We start from the raw sequence: 20,740 nt of genomic DNA on the forward strand, positions 1-20,740 counted from the left end.
TAACCTGGAATTGTGTCATACCCAGTCCGTTCTCACTGGTGGCTGCCTGATTGTCTGATTCGTTAGCGGCTGCATCCATAAGGCTGGGTTCCTGGTCATTACGGCGACGACGTGAGCGTCTCCTGCGGTCGATGCCGCTCATGTTCTCACTGGTGTCTGTATCGCCGCCCAGTTCACCGTCTCCCTCCAGCAGAGAGAACGGGTTGCTGTCTGGATCTCGGAGCACTGGAAACACACAGAAGATCAGCAGGGCACAAAATAACAAATGATAGGCAGGAGTTTGCATGAGGGGCTTTCGCACCGGAGGAACGTTTTCATAGTTCCTATAATTATTGGCAGTAGTCGTCGCTTTTTGGCGTGTTCGACACCGCAGGAACTGGGAACGATTTTAGTTATAGGAACACCTTTTTGAGGGGGGACTAAGTTAGCTCCTACTTCAGAGTAGTGTCTAATCCAGCACAAGTTGTCAGTGTGACATAAGTGTATGGAGGAAAAACACCGGTTTTCACTGTTATACGGTAGGGGGCGCTATTACGCATCTTCTGAAATAGCACAGAATCTCCACATCAAAACACAGGAGAAGGAGAAACACATGATAGAAGCATTGATTATGCACATGTAAAATAACACAATCCACAACATTAAACAGCATAAAAATCAAAACTGCCTAATGGTACTGAATGAAATGTCGTGTCGAGCTTCAGGACTGTGAAGCTTTAGGGGTGTTGATGGACTCGATCTACTCCATCTGTGTTTTGATCATCGTTCTGAATCCCATCTGAATGTAGACGGACAAAAAAAGCGATTTTCTAAGCTTTTTTGTTCAAAATGTTGCTTTTTTATGAAACTTACCCACATTCAAGTGTTGATAAAAATGTATGCATAGAGCTAGAATAAAATGCCTTTTTGTTGTTGTTTAAAAGCAGAGGGTCTGTTCTTTCTTTTGATATATTGCATGTTCAGATATTTATACAGCAGAAAATTCTGGGGGGCCAAAAAATTTGTCAAAAATGCTGGCAGGGAAAGAGTTAAATATTGTGAATACTTATTTTTATTATATATTCTCTAGGGCTGCCACTATTATATATTCTCTAGGGCTGCCACTATTATATATTCTCTAGGGCTGCCACTATTATATATTCTCTAGGGCTGACACTATTTTTGTATCGATTAATCTACTGACTAATTTATCGATTAATCTAAACGATTAAGTTTCCGCCAAAAATCAACAATTTTACTTAAGAACAATATCAATTGTATTGATTTCTCTAGAAACGATAGTTCCCACAACTTTTGCTAATTTAATTTTCATGATACTTTCAGTTGTTTTACTAGATGACAATTTATTATTATTACTAATAGAAAGAGAGATTTCACTCACGAGTCACAACTGAGCAACTTATGCAACTTATTCAACTCAAAAAAGGATATGCGCTATAAAAGGTTCCAAGACTTTATTTAATTCTGTATTAATTACAAGCGTGATGTACCAGAGCTGATGGTGTTCGTGTTTCGGGGGCCCGGTCCTCCTCGGCCCCTGCCAGCGCTGGAGCCACGGCCTCGACCTCCGCGCTTGGAGCCCCGATCATCGGATCCGACCCCCTTGGGCCTGAGCTCCCGCTCCCCCATCTCTTCGGTCTCTGACGCATTCGACAGCTCAGAGTTTGTTCCTGCGAGGATGAATAAAGAAATAAAAGTGTTGAGCAGCTGGCTGCCACAGAGAGATTTTGAACAGATTAAAATTAAATGTTACACACATTTAGCTGATAAACACCCCGTTATTACATTTGCTTCTGACAATTGTGTGAAAAGCAGGTTGTTGTATTTGAAGCCTTTCAGGATCATAGGGTCATGGTTATCGATGGATATATTTTTTTGTAGTGCTTTTCACAATAATATTGTAGGAAAGATACTAAGTTGGCATATGATTTTGAGTATTCATAAATGACAATATACATTATATTAATAGTAGGGGTGGGAATCTTTAGGCGCCTCACGTCACGATTTGATTCCAAAACGATTCTTGATCTCCATTTTTTTTTTAAATTAGTTTACTGACCTGAAAATTTTAAAATCTTTTTTTATTATGTAATAAGTACTACAAATGAAAAAAATTAAATCAAACAATTGTATGTTAAGGAATCGCATGCACAAGTGATCTTCACAAAGCAGACGTTAGCTTTTGAAATGAAATTCTCTGTGTACGACTGTAGAAAATAAAGTTTTTTATAGGACATTAATGAAGCAACAAATTTTGTTGTGAAAAATTATTATAAGTGGTTTGATTTGTTTAAAAAACCCTATAAATAGTGCAAAAGCCCTCATTTAAAGCCCATTGGCATGAAGTAAAAGGCCACCTGAAGTAATATCCAAGAGAACGCTTGTTCAAAATAACCTCTTCATAACATTAAAAAAAAAAAAAAAATTAACATTAGATCAACTTGCCACAGAATCTACACTGTTGTTGCTAGCGATCGTGTCAAGAATCAGACAAACGTCCAGGTGAAGGGTGAAAGGCAGGGGTGGAGAAAAGAGCGGTGGAGGGTTTTTGTGCCATCTAGTGGTTGAGAGGAAATTAAAAGCAAATATGCCTTTTACACAGGAGTGCCTTAACCCTGTTGTCCATCTTATTATACATGATACAGATATGATTGACAGGTTTCCGCTTGTAGTCATGTTTTAAGGATAGTGTTTCCGGGTACAAGCCTCCACTTGTTTCAGGTGAGAACGACAGTCGTTTTTGAGCACCATTTAATCATGTTACACATTTAGGGTAAACTTTTATAAACTGCTGATGTATATCCTGCAGTCTCTGTACTAAAGGCGTCCCGGACACTAACATTATTAATGTTAGAGTCATTAAAGATGAATCACTGTCTGGACATCTGGGATTTCAGTATGGAGATTAAGGTTAAGATCATGATTCTTCTGTAGTTTTAAAGCGAGTGTGTATTAGTACCGTTAGTTTGCTTATGGAATCTGCGGAAACAGTGACGCTTGACGTCGGACTTAAGGATCGGATAGACCGTTCAAGACAGAGGAGCATCATGGGAGTTGTAGTCTCACCATAGCCAGAGTACGCATTGTTAGGTTTGCGTCCACGTCCTCTTCCTCCGTAGGTGCGTGTGGTTTGCACAGAGTTAGTGCTCTCGTCCGTGAGGTATCCCCGCTCACGCTCACCGGCGACCCCTGACCCCGAGCGGCTGGGGGCTGCGCGATATCCCACCCCAATCTGACGGAGCTGCTCATCAATCTGTAGACGCTCCAGACGCAACTGCTCCACCTCCTGTCAATCACAGAGAAACAGAGGCGTCAGGCACCGTGGTTCATCTACATATGCAGAGCTAGAGAACACACACACACAAATCTGACTGGGTGTCATTGTTTAATAGCAAAAGGGGAAAAATTATACAAGCTATTGTAAGAAATTGTAGTCTGCCTCGACCCAGATTCCACTCCAAACTATATTTTAGAATGAGCTCATCCCCAAAATGGCTTAATTATCATAGAGATAAAAGAAAGTCAAGTTATATTGTTTCTTCACCATTTGGGTTGATCACATCCTGAGCAAATGGTCATTATCAAGTGTAGAATGGGAATGGGTGTAGGAAACAGAGAACCTTCTCAGACAATGGGGTGTCACAACTTCATTAACATACAGACCACAGCTGTTGCAACAAGAGCAACTTCATTTACATTAAGAGTGGTAAAACTTTAACAGGATAAAAGGTTTGAGATTTGGATGTTCTGGGTTCATTCTGACGCCGGTGAACCCAAGGTGCTTCACATACCTTGCCACTGCTATGCTGTGATAAACATCATTTGAGATCTTTGACGCCCACATAATTTTTTCTTACACTATTAATATGCTGATAATATAATAAAATATGCAATATAAGACAATATAATACATTGCCATTTATAATAACAAAAATAATGATTAGATTAATTAATCGCCACATCATGTAATTGGATCAATTAATCACTTGACAGCCCTAATTATAATATTTATAATATATATATTATACTGGTTTTCATTTTTTTTAAAGCAAATGGGGGAAAATATTTAATATGCTATTTATATTGCTGACAATATAATATATGATAATATAATAGAGGCTGATGAAATGATTGCCAGTTTTTCATGGGATCCGGCTAGCAGGATTATCTGCACAGACAGCATTTATCGCAGTGGGTTTTCACTAGATGCAACATGTCTGTAAACGTGTGCGGGTGTCAAATCAGAATGTGACAGCTGGCGGTTTGAAACAGCAGCTGAGCGTTGGTAACGCTGGGACGGGACGGAGAGGGGAAATGTCTATTTTGAGAGGAGTAGATGGCATGTAATCCACACTTTGCCCCCTCCCCAACCATATCTACCCCCAGTGGGGGTATTTTTAGCGTCAGTTCGTGGTTAAGGGTGACCAAGAGTTTTCCATGGAAGCAGAGATCAGCTGACCAGTCAAGATACCAAAGTTAATTTAAAACATCTTTAGTGGTACAATGAATCTGTGCAATTTTATGTTGCAAATAATGAATCGACATAAACAATAACAGAACAAACGCATGGGAGTTCCAGACACCATTAAGCAACTGCAATCAGTTCAGAAGCTGAACACCCTTATGGTGAAATGCATGTGCGAAAAAGGACAAACCTCAGTTTTTAAGACTGGTGACTAACCTGAAGGTAGGCCACGTGGTATTCGAGCAAAGCCTGGGCGTTACTGATGTTCTCTTTGGTTCCAACAAAGATAAAGGGAACCATTCCCTGAAAAACAAAAGAAGTGTTTATGGAATCTGATCCTTTCAATAGCAGTTGTGGTGTTAGTAAAATCAGAAGCAATTTCAGATGTTTAAGGTTAAAAACATGTCACAATGCGTGTCCCCTTTCATGAAAATAAACAGCTTGTTACTAATAATGTGTTGTTTTCCTCACTGAGGTTTTATTTAGCTGTATTTGTTGTATCAGGTGGGCGGCTCATTCACCTCTTGGCTGCTGACAGTGTTGTCTCTGCCAGCCCCCTGCCTGCCTACCTCCTCCCTGGGCAGCTTTTTATCATTGTCCCCTTCGATCCGGACCCGAACCACACCTGATTTGTCTACTATTTCCTGGATAATTTTGCCGTTTTTGCCAATAACCTTGCCTGTTGTAAAAGAGAATCATTGGGTTAGAACATTTTCAGAATTTGTGTCGGTCCACAAATGAAATGTGTCTGAGAAGCCCGAAAACCAACTCACCTACGAGATTCCTGGGAACCGGGAAGGAATCCTCTTTAAACTCCAGAAAAGTTCTGGCCTGCTTTACTGCCTCTGGGGTCTTGAGTCAGACAGAGAAAACCCGTCAAAAACACTGCTGACACTCACCTTACATGCATCTTTATAAATCCGCACAAGATGAACTAGGGGTTTAACGGTACACAAAAATGAAGGTTTTAGATGCGAAATATGCTAGCAAACTTCTTTAGAATAAGGTTAGAATTATTGCGCTCCCATTCTAATCCGCTCCGTCTATTTGACGCTCATCCGTAGACGCTGCCACTCGTGCACTGAAGTCTGCAAAGTTAAACGTAGACTTGTTTGCTGTCAGGATAATCCTTTATGCGAAATGTACAACGTAAGGTGCAAGTTGTGCTGAGGACAACGCATCGCATTAAACAACATGCATCTGACTCTAGTTCAAGCCATGTAGGCTTAATGTTTCAAGCGCTTAATATAAAACACGTCAGGTTCAAGAATAAAAAAATAAAATAAAAATAAAGATTATTTTTAAAAAGATATCAACTTCAGGATTCCGCGATTAAAGAGAAAGACGAGAGGAGTGAGATTTAATTGTGGGGAACAGGTGAGGTGAGTCTTACAAAAAATTAAGTTGCATTGGTCACTGCCAAACAGCAGATTAGAATAGTGCCCTGGCCAGAGACAAATTCAGATCCGGTGACTGTCATCTTGACTTTGTTGCTTTGCTCAATTAAGTCTTATTTTTACTTCCTCTTGAGCTTCATTTGCAAGAAAGGGAAAACTTTTTTCCAAGACAACATCAACTAGTCGCTGATCATGGCCTATACAGGGCGCAACAGGATAATAAATCTTTGAAGTCCACTTTTAGGGGCCGTTCACATATCACGTCTAAAAACGTTCTCCTTTCCACAAGTGATTGCGCTCCCGTGGCGTCTGTCATTGCTATGCAACCATGAACTGCGCTCTCCATGATGACGAGGAAGTATCAGCAAAGGATTAATTGATTTCTAGCCCTTACATTAGCTTTACTACTAGATAAGGAGATGAGAAATAAAAACCCGCCCTGTACAGCTATGATCAGCTTTCGATGTTGTTACAGAAAGGCCAAAGCTGATCGGTTGGTTTGTCACATGACCTGCGGTGCGCTTGCGGCAGAGGCGTGCCTGGAAAAAGAGGGTGCCGCACCGCATCGCTTCCATTATGAAATAACGATCTTGAGCGTGCAAAAAACGCGATGCCTGAACGGCCCCTCACGCTCCATTTCCAACAGTTAAAATGAGAAATGCATTCTCCGAGAGCACTTCACAAGATGTGTTTGATTATACCATCTGGATACTAAAAACTTGATCAGGCGAATGAGTGTTTGTTAATCGCCGTTCTAAACTAATGCACTGCTGCATTGTAACACACACACATACGGGCAGTAGCTTGCACATCACGTGCAGATCGCGCGCACACAGAAACATTCAGTAGCGTCGAAATGTATTGTCAACTTTGTCCTGTGATTTATCAATAAAATAGCATAGAAACTGAATAGTTCTAGCATATATTTCTTAGTAACTAAAACCCACAGCTTCACTATTAGTAGAGAGAAGCTGCCAGGTAGAATTAATTCACACCCAATCGCTTTCTCACTAATGCATTCATATAAATGTAATCTTTACTGTGCTACTGTATCTGTATATGATTTAGAGCGAGCGGAAATCTGTGAGAAATATAACGACCCTAAGACGCAAGAACTAAAGGAGCTGTTATGTAGGAGCGCTGTGTCAATATGCCATAGCTGTGCACAAGAAAACACGCGTTCGAGTCTCAGCTCGAGGTCCAGGCTTATTTGTTCATTAATGATGTAATCAGACTCGACTTTGAATCACAAATGTTGACTTAAAAAAAATCTGAAGTCGTTCAACTAACGTGCAGGGGTCAAAACAAACAACACTGTATTCGTTTAGTATACATGCATACCGAACCGAAAGACTCGTACTGAACTTTTCTGGTATGAATGCATGTATCGTTACACCCCTAAAAAAAGCTCTTAAAAAAAAAAAAAAAAAAAAGAGATGAAGACCTCTCCGTAGATCCTGAATGTGCAGCTCTCTTCTTCCAGCTCAATGGCTGTGACGCCGGGAACTTTGCGGGCCTGCTGGATGTTGGCGCCGTGAGAGCCGATGGCCAAACCCATCAGATCCTCACGCACCCGCACTTCCTCCTGATACGCAGACGCCAGCTGTTTACTCGTCTGCGGCACACACAAGAACACACACATGTTGAGCTGGATGTCTGTTTAATTAAACCACATGGGGATTCTAGCATGACCAGGATCACTTTTACAGGAACATGCATTTAATGATCAAAAGAAAAACTGCACTAACAATCAACAGGGGAATAAAGTTTGAACTGCAGAGGAATTCTTTCCACAAATTGTGGCACTTCAGGGGGAAAAAATCTGCTCTACCCGAATAAAAAAAGCACAGGCAGCTCTTCAGTGTTTGTTTACTTAATGAATTGGTATTTGTGGTAAAACATTGTTGTACAAGAACTAAATCAAGTTAACTATTGCTCAACTTACATAGGTTTATGCCTATACTGATATCCACAGATCAAGCTGCCAAAAATAATAGCAATATATACATGATACAATTTAATGACCACAAAAGAGATGTATACAAATATTTTTCTACAATATTTACTCAATTGAATGAAAACCATTTTACAAATTCCATTGTCAAGCCTGCAAGTGACACAAGGGGGAGCTACTATTTATGTTAATCGCTCAAGTTGATATTATTAACAAATGAATGCAATAATCTCAACCGGCTATTATATCTTCATGTTCATTGTGTTGTTTAGGACAGGCTAACCTATTTAAATGCAAAACGAGTAACAAATGGTAGTAAAAAAAAAGAAGAAAAAAAAAGCGCACATATTTGCTAACCTCTAAGTGTTTGGTGGCCTCCTCATTACGGGACATCAGCATGAGTTTGGTGCGAATACTCCGGAAGTGCATGTCACTCAGTAGAGATGCTCGTTTCACCGTGGACTCGTTTGTGGACTGTGGAGAAACAGACAAACACCTTCAGACACAACAGAGCATATTTCAGTCTCATGAAACAAGAATAAATGAGCATTAAACACCGACCAGGACAATTAGTTGGTGTGTAGAGGTGTTGTAGAAGATGCAGTTGGCTCCGATTGCTTTCCTGAAGTCTTTGTGGATGTTCTCAGTTAAACAGCTGCAACATTCAAAATAAATAAATAAACAATTCTTCCAAAATTCCAAACTACAAAATCAATAAAGCAATGGTTCTACTGGTCTGTCTTGATATAGTTAATATAACCTGGGTCATATTTTATTTCTCTCAAAGATTTTTTTTTTCATGGCTTTTAAGCATCATCGCACCATCTGTTCACATTGGCTTAATTTGGTTAGCCTGAGATAAATTGACAAATTTAAACCATAATACTGCTTAGAGGAAGCAAGATAGATGTGGAGAGAACAGAAAATGTGCAGATATACACTACTATTCAAAAGGTTTGAGGTCGTAAGTCTCTTCTGTTCACTAAGGCAGCATTTGATGATAAATACAGTAAAACTGTTCAATAGTACAATTTAAAATATTCCTGTGATCAAAGCTGTATTTTCAGCATCATTACTCCAGTCTTCAGTGTCACATGATCCTCCAGAAATCATTCTAATATGATGATTTGATGCTCAAGAAACATTTCTGATTATCATCAATGTTGAAATGATTCATATTCTTCATATTTTTATGGAAATAGCCAGATTTTTTTCAGGTTTCTTTGATGAATGGAAAGTTCAAAAGAACATAATTTATTTGAAACAGAAATCTTTTATAAATGTTAATAATAAATGGTCATACACAATTATATAAACGATCATTTGAATGCATCCTTGCTGAATAAAAGTATTAATTTATTTTCTTTTTTAATACTGACCCCAAACCTTTGGACTGTAGTGTAATATAAATATTTCAAAAGTTATAAAAAAGACCATTTATTTTTCCACCCTAACTATGCATGATTGTGTAATTAGTTGCATTTAGCATATTCCCCCTGCTGTAGGAAGAGTTGGGAATCGAATATCACAGAACGTTTTGCAAAAAAGCACACAGGATAATATGTTTGACTTTTTTTTTTTTTTTTTGCATATTGGAATCGAAACTGGGAATCGCTAAGCAGAATCCAAATCGCTAAAATTTGAACGTTACCCAACCTTAGCTGTGTGCCACCCCATCAGAACAGACCTGCGACCCCACAGAACCACTGCAATAATGAGTTGTAAACATTAAAAAGTGGACCATCAGAACATGTGACTTACATTTCTCTGAGATCCTCGGGTACAGCAATAGGGATTTTGTAGAAGGAGTTTTCAGAGGAGGGGCTGTTGGGATTGACTGGCCGGATTCTTTCCGATGTGACGATTTCGTTGTATGTGGCGTCGCAGGCTGCATACTCGATCACATAGAACTGAATCGGGATGAAATAATAAAAACAGATATCACAATGCCCACCACACACACACACACACACACACACAGCCATGTTTATGTGATTTGTGAGGACATTCCATAGGCGTAATGGTTTTTATACTGTACAAACTGTATATTCTATCCCCTTACACTGCCCCTATCCCTAAACCTACCCATCACAGGAAACATTCTGCATTTTTACATTAAAAAAAAAACACTGCTTAGTATGTTTTTAAAGCCATTTGAAAAATGAGGACCCCCAAAATGTCCTCATATATCACCTATTTTCCCGAGTGTCCTCATTTGCAGGTGTGTTATCATAAAAATGTCCTCAGTTGTCATGAAAACAAACTCACACACACACACACACACACACACACACACACACACACATGATAATGTCTGCATGCTAACCTTTGCTTGTTACTCATTTAGGGAAGTTAAATTGTATTATTCTACCAATTGTTGCTCTGTGGACTCATTTTGATTGGTTTAAACACGGCATTCTAGAACCAAATATGTTTGTATAAATACTGTTAGGCTGCATATTTGTCCATTTAATAACATCATTTTAACTCAAAAACAATTTTAAATGCCCTCTTATTTACTTATTTGGCAATTATCCATGCAATAAGCGAGATAAAGGTAGTCATCTTTGATTCTGGCTCCTGTTGGGTTTATTTTTCAGTAATGACCAGCTGACTGTTTATCGCACAAGTCACAATGGCCTCTTTCACAGCCTCACCACTTTAAAGACACAGCAAACAGACTGAAGCTGCTCAAAGACGGGTTTGTTGTGCTAGACCACTAGCTCAAACTGACAGTCATAAGTCACTCTGATGAGACACGTTAGCAAGTCAAGTCACCATTTATATAGCGCTTTTAACAATATAGATTGTTTCAAAGCAGCTTTACAGTGATAATAGGAAATTACAGTAACAGAGATTGTATTGGTTCTAGAATAAAGTTATTGTCCAGCTAAATTTTATTGCGCAACCTAATATTGCGCGCTTGAATATATATGAGCGCAGGCGTGTATTCCTTCTTTACAAACCAACCCTCAACAAACTACTTATCTGGCCTTAAAAATGTATAATAAAGAATTATTTATCAATTATTGTACAATTTATTATTATTTATATTATTAATTATCCCGACAACGTAGCACAGCACACGCTCAGTGAGAGCGAAGCCATCGTGCAGACAGAAGCATTAAGACAACTTTAAATATCTACTGCCTGTAACGCAATAAAAGCATTGAGGAAGAAAACAGATTTGAAGATAATCGGGGAACCCAAAAACAAACCCTATAATAAGCAGCCACATCTCATATCAGCGTAACACTCAATGACCTAGAATGCAGTCAAAAGCCAAGTCTAAATTCGTCCTATTATTCGACTGCCCCAGTATCAAGAGTAAAGTGTGCAGGAGGGAGAAGACAGGATCCCAGTGCTTCACTATGAGAAGTCTACCTGTCACCCATGTGCTGCCTTAACCTAATTAGCCAAAATGTGTGTCCAGAGGCAGGTTTGAACAGGAACATGTGACAATAAACAGTGGCAGACACAAGCTCTGAGGAGTTTAAGCAGTGTTAGTAGAGTGTATCAGTATTAAAGAAGACTCATTATGATTTTTTTACATTCAACTTTCTTTAGTATGTAATGTTGCTTTTTGAGCATGAAAAAGGTCTGCAAAGTCCCTCCAGAGGGAGTTCTTCTCTATATCAGTGTCACTGTTTCTGAACTCCCTGAAACGCCTCCATTGTAGTCTTGAGTTTTCTTTCAGTGACGAACACGTCACAATATTCCTCATTTAAATAATTCCTGCCCAAGGCATACGCAGAATAAAGGCATGAGGCCTGGTTGAGTTTGTTAGTAGCGTGTTGAAACTCGCGATTATGGTAAGAGGCGGGACATTTCCCAAACACGCCCGAAGAGCTTGACCAATCACAACAACACACTGGTACAGCCGACCAATCAGAGCACACTATGCTTTTCAGAAGGAGGGGCTTCATAGAGACAGGAACTAAACAGAGCGTCACTGACAGACTGGGAAGAGAATATGTGAAAAATAATGTGCATTTAAGAATGAAAACCTATTGTAGTAGATCACAAAATCAAGACTTTGTAAAAGGGCATAATAGGTAAATAATCTTTAATTGATCAACCCAGAACATTCCTTTAATCTGATGCCTTAAGTGGGATCCATATAGAAGATTCCAGATGTTTTTAAATGGACCTACATTTTGCGGTTGTTCATCTTGCTCATGCAAACTGAACATATTCTAGAGCTTAAGGCGATCTGCTATTAGATCACCAGGGGCTTCAGTCTGACTCAATAAATGAGATCACTCTAGTGGTTGTGGGTAACTGGGTCAGTGCTGCAGATGTGCGTGTTAAAGGCCTACTGGAGCAGCAAGTCCCAAAAAGACCCAAAACACCCTTCATCAATATTCATACATTCACTTTGGACTCAACTTCGGAGGCGTGAATAATGAGACAGAACCCTTGAAATGCAGACCCAGTAACCCACATCTGATCAAACACATGCTCACCTGGGCCCGACTTACCTCTCCCTTCATCATCCGCACCCTTGCCATCCACCAGCCGCAGGGCTCCTGCTCGTTGGCTCTGGAGTAAACCTGCAGGAGAAAGACCAGCTCAGGTGAGTGTGTGTAAGGAAAGCACTGAAAAAATGGACATTGTGAGTGTGTGTGTGAATAGACTGTGATAGAGAGGGGGAACAAGGCATGTTTTGGTCAACTGATTTCTTAATGGAAGACACCAATACCTAGATTAAGATGCCCAATATACATTACAAAATAATTTAATGATAGCAATTAAGATGTACATACATTTGCAGAAACACTTATTTTACGCAAGATTTACCAAATAACTTAGTACTAAAAAAAAAAAGCATTATCCACTAACCGTTTTTGGAGCTTGATTGAATAAATGCTTTGTTTATAATGAGGACGACGTTATAAGCCATGAAACTTGCATGAAGTTTTAATGGTTCAAAGACCTCTTACATGTCAAAAGCAAATTTGATTATGTCATGACCCCTTTAAGTTATACAGGTGTTGCAGTGAAAATATTTTGTATATAGTGATGAAAAGACAGGAGAGGTATAAATCAAACTGAACAACGTTAACACTCTTAAAGACAACATGAAATCCAAACTGATAAATGTATTATTTAGCACACACCATTCTAAAGAAAAAAATTGATTATTATAGTCAAAATATAACAACTTTTGTCACCTCTGAAATTACTTTTCTGCTCACATAAAGGCTGCATGGGCATCCAATCAAATCCCATGGATAAAATCTCATTATAAATAAAGCCCCTTTATACATAATTTCCTGCGTTTCACTCCGAAGTACGTCATATTACTAAAGTTAAATGTGTTGTAAAGGCATTTCATGTTGTCTTTAAAGAATGACCTGTGTTTAGGGCAAAGGAAAGTAAATGTAAGATGAGAGTCTGATACATGTTTTGTAAGCAGAGCATTTCAAAGGGCTATTTCTCCAGTGATGATTCATATGTGGGGGCTTTTTTTCAGGGTGATGATTTGAGGAGTGCTCCTGGGGTTTCAGGAGTGAATGTATCCCTACCTCCACCTCATCTCCCTCACAAATGTCCTTGTGGTAATCGGTTGGGGGTGGCAACCTCACGTCACTGAACGGCAGCTGTCTCTCCGGTTGCCAACTTGTGGAAAAAAGCCACACACACACACACACACACACACACACACACAGAGGGAGCTGTCAGTCAGCTTTCTAACGACAGGTACAACTCTAGTTTCACTTCTTTGACACCCCACCTCCAAAAACCCTGCGCTCACGAACCCAACGCAGAGAGAAACAGCACAGTTTAATGTAATACGTTTCCTCTGGCAGATGTCAGTGTCAATTTAGTATCACTCTAGTGAGTAAATGTGTGAGGAGGAGGAGGGGTGTCGACACCGACATTTGAGGGTTTATTATGGTTCTACTGAAATGAGCAAAACACATGCTCTCGGATGCACATGTAAAGCTCACAACTTTGAATAAATCACTCTTAAATTAAAACAAAAGTGTCATGAAAACTAGCAGTTTACTCAGTTACCTCAAAAACCTCACTGTCTTAATCTGTTTGACCATAACAGCTAAACTCAGGTTAGTTAGACACCATCATACACAAATCGAATGAAATCCACAGCACGTGGTATTAGAGAGATGATAGCGCTCCTGGTTGTCCATGGGTCAGCAGAACCATCCCAAGAATGGCAGGGCTACCGTCCCACACTCCCCTGCCTGCATACCTCACCAGGCTATTTACGGCTCTCAGTCCGCCCAAAACGGGGGAGTGAGAGGAGAAGAAAAAAGACAGATAAAGATGGGAGGAGTAGGGTGACATGGGGGGTGAAAGAGGGGGAGAGGAGAACTATAAAGAGCTGTCTGACAGATGCCCGAGAGAGGTAGCACAGGTGCTGAGAGCACATGGCTGAAGGAAAAGTGGAAGTGATCTATCAGTTAAGCGTTTAAGAAAACAAGCTGATAGTGAGATGTGCCAAATCAGATAAGACCCCATCTTACATGCATTTAAATAGATTGATAATATCCTTGTACGTTCATACTAGAATTAATTTAATCAATAAAATAATAGATACAACCATGTTCATTTTTTTAAGATGTCTACACATTACAAGTTCGGGGTTCTTTTTAGCGCAATTTTCCCCCGGAAATTGCGCTTGTTAACTCATGATTTCTGTTCTGTGCGTCTGTGCGCACCAATCTTGCACTTCTATCTACTCCTCAACCAGACCACCTAGAAACTTCGGGTTTTCGGCATTATGTTAAGGAAGGTCTAATCTCGGGAACGCACAAAAAAAATCCAGGAAAAGATTTACTATCTCTTAGTGTTGTGATCCCATGAGGTGAGAAAATTGCGCTAAAACACTCAACGAGTTTTTATTACTTGTTTTAAATGCTTTTGAAAGAAGCCTCTTATGCTCAGCAAGGTTGCATTTATTGGATCAAAAATACAGTAAAACAGTAATATTGTGAAATATGATTACAATGTGAAATGTACAAAATGAAATGTTTAAATCAAAGCTAATTTTCAGCATCATTACTCCACAGTCTCACGTGGCCCTTCAGAAATCATATGATGATTTGCTGCTCAATTAACATTTCTTATTATATCAATGTTGAAAACAGCTGTTCTGCTTAATAAAGTTAAAATGAACAGCATTTATTTCAAATTGAGATCTTTTATAACATTACAAATGTTCTTACTGTCACTTTTTGATCATTTTAACACATCCTTGCTGAATAATTATTTTTTTTAAATCGTAACGACCCCAAACTTTTGAACGGTAGTGTGCGCTTATATATTTTATATAAATATTTCAAGATAACTGGTAACAGGCCAGCCTGCAGTACCATTGCTAAGCCACTTTTAAAGACCCCAGAGATACACACACTGCATTTAAACAGGGTCAAGCTCTTCTCGGCTAACTTTATATTTGTGTTGGTTGTGTAGGTGGCAGAGAGTGAACACTCAACAAGCAAATCCTCGTCAAAAGCTTTGGGAAAGAGCATGGAAAAGCTCGGCCAACTTACTTGTTTTCAAAGACTATTGTGAGGGAGTCTTCGTGTACATCTTTGATGAAACCCTAAAAAAACAAGAGAAAATATGATCAGCACAACTGTTCTCCATGGTACCATAGTACCTGTTGTTTAGGGAGTTACATATGCCAACAAAACCTGTGTGAGACACAAACGTGATGCAAAACCGTGTGCTATTACACATTAATGGATTAGATCACTTCAAAATGAAAATTGTGTCATCATTTACTAACTCTCAAGATGTTTCAAGATGTCTTCTGCTGAACACAAAAGAAGATATTTTGAAGAATGTCGGTAACCAAACAGTTGATGGACCTTCTTGACTTCCATAGTATTTTTTTTTCCTACCATGGAAGTCCATGGGGTCCATCAACTGTCTGGTTACCGACATTCTTCAAAATATCTTCCTTTGTGTTCAGCAGAAGGAAGAAATTCATACAGGTTTGAAACGACTTGACGGTGAGTAAATGATGAGAGAATTTTCATTTTGAAGTGATCTAATTCTTGAAGTTGATAAAGCAACGTGTGCCACAAACGTGGCCAAAAGCACGTCACAGGTGTAGCATGTGAGAGCTTGTGAATGCGAGACGTAATAGGGGAGTTGGAGGGAGGCACCCAGAGTCCCCTCCTCAAAATCTGTTCCTCGTCCATCACTCCTCCTACCTCCACAAATCTACCCGAGCTGCCATAAAACGATTTACTCCAGTCGCCACCCCCATCATAGCTCAGCTAACACACAGACAATGCCTAATATGGGACGGGGAGACAGTGTGTAACCTGCTTGGAAGAGACTGGCTGGTTTCAGAAAAACTAGCTCAAGTGCATATGCAGGCCTATTTAGAGTCACGAGACATGAATTCACACACAAGCGACTAATGGATGAATCTGCACTCTCACGGCTGCCAAATCCACATTATCCAACTGAGAGAGATATACAGCATTTCTTTCTGTATGTCAGTCTATAGGGCAAGGCGACACTGAAACAGTAAAAAACTGTGAATCTAAAGTCATGTACAATAACCAGCTCTATTTATGAGCTATTAAATCCCTGCTTACAAGTCAGCAAAATCTGAAAAGCAACAGGGCAGGCTTTTAATATAGACCGTCCCGTGTTGAAGCCATTCCAACATACTAGATTGTGAAGTTACATATCCCCATGTCTGCTGACCGCTTGAGAGGCACTGAGGCTTACGTTAGGGTGGTCGTTCTGGGAATGTGACACTACAGACTGCAAGGACCCAACAGGACGAGTGGCGGATGACTGATCTATGACGGAGACCTCCATTCATTCACACATGGGGGAACCTCGTAGAAACATTGAAGTTAAACTGCAAGTCTAAAAGAAATTACTTTCATATTTCACACTTATGAACAGTCTTATAAAAACACTTACTTTGGGGAAAACAAAACCCTGCTTGACAACAAACATGAAAATACATATTTCAAGTCGACATGCAAAAGTTATAATCTGCACATATCAGATGCATTGATCACTGCTCTGAATATTAGAGCAGACTTTCCCCAAAAGGCATTTTTTAAGGGCATCTTAAATCCCAGAACAGAAGGGAAAGTGGCGACTCTTGTTTTTTGGGATTACGTGTTAAACAGTGCTAACAGCAAAAATGCAGAATATGTTTATAAACAAAACAGAGGCGGGACTAAATTGGCAAGAATTCATCTTTTACATAACAACATGACGAGTCACGGAAGGGAAAAGTAATGCTAAAGACTGAGTGATTTTGGCAATCCTATAAGATCATTTACAAATCACACTGTACGACATGGATGTAATAATCTCGGATACGACATGTATGTAGACTGTATGATGATGACACCTGTTGGATCGTAGGCTACGACGCAAGTTAATATAGAAGAATAAAATGTCATCAGCATGAGCTAGTGGTGAACAGACAGAGCAAGATCAATCACACTATGGTAATTGTGTTTATGTGCGCTGAAAAGAAGAGGAGGAAGCGAAAGAGGAGAATATGGACGTGGTCATGGATTGGGAAAACGCCACGCCAATCTTGCAAATGGAGCTTGAGGAAAACAGTTTTAAGTTTTAGCGCATCGCGTTGATCAATACGCCATTTCATGTTGCATGTTTATTGGCTAGTCAGTAGACGAGGGTCGTAGCAGCAAACACACTGAGATGAGCGTGAGAAATTGACAGGAAATTATCGCAGGCTATCTTTGGTCGCAAGGATGGGTGGCTCACTTTGTTTTGAGACACATGGGCCTGGTTTCACAGACAGAAAAAAAACATCCACATGGCCTTAGTCTTAATGGCATAGTTCATCCGAAAATGAAAACTCAGTCATCAGCTCAGTGACAACAGCCGTCTTTGAGCCTCTCTCACTGTATGACGTAGATCCACCGATTAGGATTCACGACCAGAGATTTCAATCGCCACGATTGGTCATATTTTAATTTGGGACGACCCAAAATCATACAATGTGTACCGGGCATGAAGAGAGCAAAGGATAAGACCAGATAGGAGTGTGTTAGTAATAGTGGTGGGGGGTTGTAGCGTGTTGGGTGTCAGCAGAGAGAGAGACAGAGAGACAGAGAGACAGAGAGAGAGAGAGAGAGAGAGAGAGAGAGAGAGAGAGAGAGAGAGAGAGAGAGAGAGAGAGAGAGAGAGAGAGAGAGAGATCACCTGTTCCTCTCGCACCTGCTTCAGCCCCTCAGAGTTTTACAGCTTGAAACAGCCGTCACTGTCACCTTACCACTAAACAGTATATCCTTATATATTACCTATGGAATAATACACCCATCAATACAGGCTCTGTTGAATTCTCTGTTCACTCTTCCACAGAGATGGATGAAATCACTGAAACATTTGTGTGACTTCGCAGCTGCAGTTTGATCAAACTGAAGGGTCACAATACCTAAATGAATACCTCGTGATTGGTCTGGCACTGATCTCAACTCAACCTGAATAAATTCATAGGCAACAGCAGTTCTGGAACGAGTCTTTGGTCCAAACGGCCCATTCGGTTGACGCAACACTTTTTCCGTCACAAAAGCTGAACTGAGTGGTTTCCCACAGCCTAACCTGAACTCAAGAGGATCAAACAAAGAGGACAGGCTTGAGAAAAACACAACCAATGGCACCAACATGCATATAAAACACACAATATAAGGCCGGCACTTGATCCCCCGGTTTCACAGACAAGGTTTAAGACGAGTCCCAGACTAGCCGTTTTAACTGAAAGCAACTTGCACTTAAAAAAAATGTCAGTGCCATTGATTTGTCTCAAGATTCACACCAGTAATGCTTTTTTCTAAGGCATGTTTATAAAAGCTACTTAGATGTCCAAATTGAACTAAGGCTTAATCTAAGCCCTGTCTGTGAAACCAGGCCTATATGTATTAAAAACAACAACCACATGGCCTTAGTCTTAATGGCATAGTTCATCTGAAATTAAATCTTCATCTTCATTTTGGAAGAATGACATCATCAGAATTATTCACTTTTATTGCCTGGAAAAAAAAGATGCAGTGACAGTGAATAACGCTGTCATACTCGAACATCTCCGTTTGTGGCCCATAGAAGAAAGAAAGGGTTTTGGTACAACATGAGGATGATAAATGATGACAAATTTCATTTTTGGGCCACCTATCCCTTCGAGCACTGATGGAGTGTCCCATCATCCCCCGGTTTCACAGACAAGGCTTAGACTAAAACGCATGTTTGAGCTGTTTCAACTGAAAGCAACATGCACTGACATATCTTAAAATATGCCATTGTTGTTTCTCAAGATTCACACCAGTAATGTTTATCAAAGCTACTTAAATGTCCTAATTGAACTTAAGCTAAGCCCTGTCTGTGAAACCAGGCCCATGTGTCTCAAAACAAAGTGAGCCACCCATCCTCTTATGAAAGCCCAGAAGTGCTGTCTAGGTAGGGCAGCTCACTAGATGTTGAGACACTACCATTGGCTTCTCATCAACAGACTCATTAGCTAACCTGCTAACAGGACTCCATGGTTCCCCTGTTTACCAGCTAAGAAATACAACAAACAATCAATCCAGATCAGGCCGATGACTAGCGAGCGAGCAGGTCCAAAACATCACAGCACATCTCGGGCCTCTTTGAAAGTGATACACACCACTGCATCCCACCTGAGCTGTCCCGACTCGTTCGTGAATGCGTACACTTGACCGTTATGGTTTCATATTGTTGTTTAAAATGAGGTTACCTTGTAGAAGGCCCCGTTGGAGCCGCGCACCTCCACAGCCAACCCGTCCATGTTGGTCGGCGAGTCCCCACGACTGAGCCTTTCTTTAGGCGCTCCTAACGCGAGCGAGTCCGGTACCACCCCCAGCTTCACGGGCCTCTCGCCGTTCTCCGGCCGCTTGTGTGTGTCCAGTGTTTCGGGTGAAAGAGGGGGGCAAAGGTGACGGGGGAGCACAGGAGCCACAGGAAGGGGTTCAGCTCCAACACCCTTTCCAGCGGGGCAAATCAACTCAATGACTGCTGGCTAAAGCGCGAGAAAAGCTCGCGGTATTACAGTTAGAAACGGATTGGACTGATGTTGTCTGATGACGAGTGTTAGCACAACAGCTAGCGCAGCCGTTGATCAACGGTCACCGACGCCTTCTGGCACTTGAACTCACGGTTCCTTGCATATGATTTTCGTGAGAATCCTTTCTACTACGTCTGAAAACGCTGCTGATTGGGACGTTTGTTGTTTAATAAGACTGTAGTGCTGCTGTGCTGCTTCACCCTTCCCCTCCAACACACGCCGTCAGAGTGGAGCAGCAAGACTGTCTGTGAATGACCCCGAAATCCCCACCCCTCTCCACTCTAGCCACGCCCACTGTAGAGTTTGTGGTCGTGATTGGTCTACTGAGCTGCCACTCACGCACAGTCGTGCGCCGTGATTGGTGGAATTGTCGGGGGCCGGTCGACGCGGACCCAGTGCTCGCGGATCCTCGTTCGCCGGGTTTGTCTTATTAGCGCCAGTAATGTGTAGTTAGTTGCTATATTTGGGTGGCTCAGGTTTTTGACTGATTCACAAAAACTGACATGTAGATACAGGTCATGTAAAGACCCAGTTTTAAGCCTACCTCAGGGAAAATATGATAATGTTTGTTAAACATGATGAGGCAATGCCAGATGCTTTGGGGCCTTTTATAACATCCTATGCAACCACACATGCACATGATAAATAACCATGAAATGTAGGCCTACTAATTTTAAAACACAATTTGAAGGCTTTGGTGCATTAGGCACAACCGATTTATTTTATATGTCAAACATTTAAAATATCCAGTGTATTCCATTTTTGAATCAGGACTTATTTAAAACGTTATACTTGAAAATATGATCATTTTTGTTGAACATGATGAGGCGATGCCAGATGCTTTGGGGCCTGTTATAACACCCTAT

General features: G+C 40.5%; 1 protein-coding gene across 2 annotated transcripts in view; it reads right to left on the reverse strand.

The window, feature by feature from the left end:
- The window catches only part of fxr2 (FMR1 autosomal homolog 2), a 30,808-nt gene extending 10,690 nt beyond the window's left edge, over window positions 1-20,118 (reverse strand). The window contains exons 1-14 of one of the 2 annotated variants that reach the window (XM_084110074.1): window positions 19,548-20,118; window positions 15,337-15,389; window positions 13,345-13,438; window positions 12,298-12,369; window positions 9,578-9,726; window positions 8,378-8,471; window positions 8,174-8,290; window positions 7,307-7,477; window positions 5,239-5,317; window positions 5,035-5,144; window positions 4,682-4,768; window positions 3,067-3,286; window positions 1,491-1,670; window positions 22-225 (exon numbers count right to left, since the gene is read on the reverse strand). In XM_084110074.1, the coding sequence (XP_083966200.1) occupies window positions 22-225; window positions 1,491-1,670; window positions 3,067-3,286; window positions 4,682-4,768; window positions 5,035-5,144; window positions 5,239-5,317; window positions 7,307-7,477; window positions 8,174-8,290; window positions 8,378-8,471; window positions 9,578-9,726; window positions 12,298-12,369; window positions 13,345-13,438; window positions 15,337-15,389; window positions 19,548-19,598 (1,681 nt within the window). In that variant the 5' untranslated portion in view covers window positions 19,599-20,118. Of the gene's footprint in view, window positions 1-21; window positions 226-1,490; window positions 1,671-3,066; window positions 3,287-4,681; window positions 4,769-4,986; window positions 5,145-5,238; window positions 5,318-7,306; window positions 7,478-8,173; window positions 8,291-8,377; window positions 8,472-9,577; window positions 9,727-12,297; window positions 12,370-13,344; window positions 13,439-15,336; window positions 15,390-19,547 lie in introns of both variants that reach the window. The other variant, XM_084110073.1, reaches the window with a different exon arrangement.
- Between the last annotated feature and the right edge of the window lie 622 nt (window positions 20,119-20,740).

Source organism: Abramis brama (genome assembly GCF_963993115.1).
Source record: "Abramis brama genome assembly, chromosome: 3".
Lineage (NCBI taxonomy): Eukaryota > Metazoa > Chordata > Actinopteri > Cypriniformes > Leuciscidae > Abramis > Abramis brama.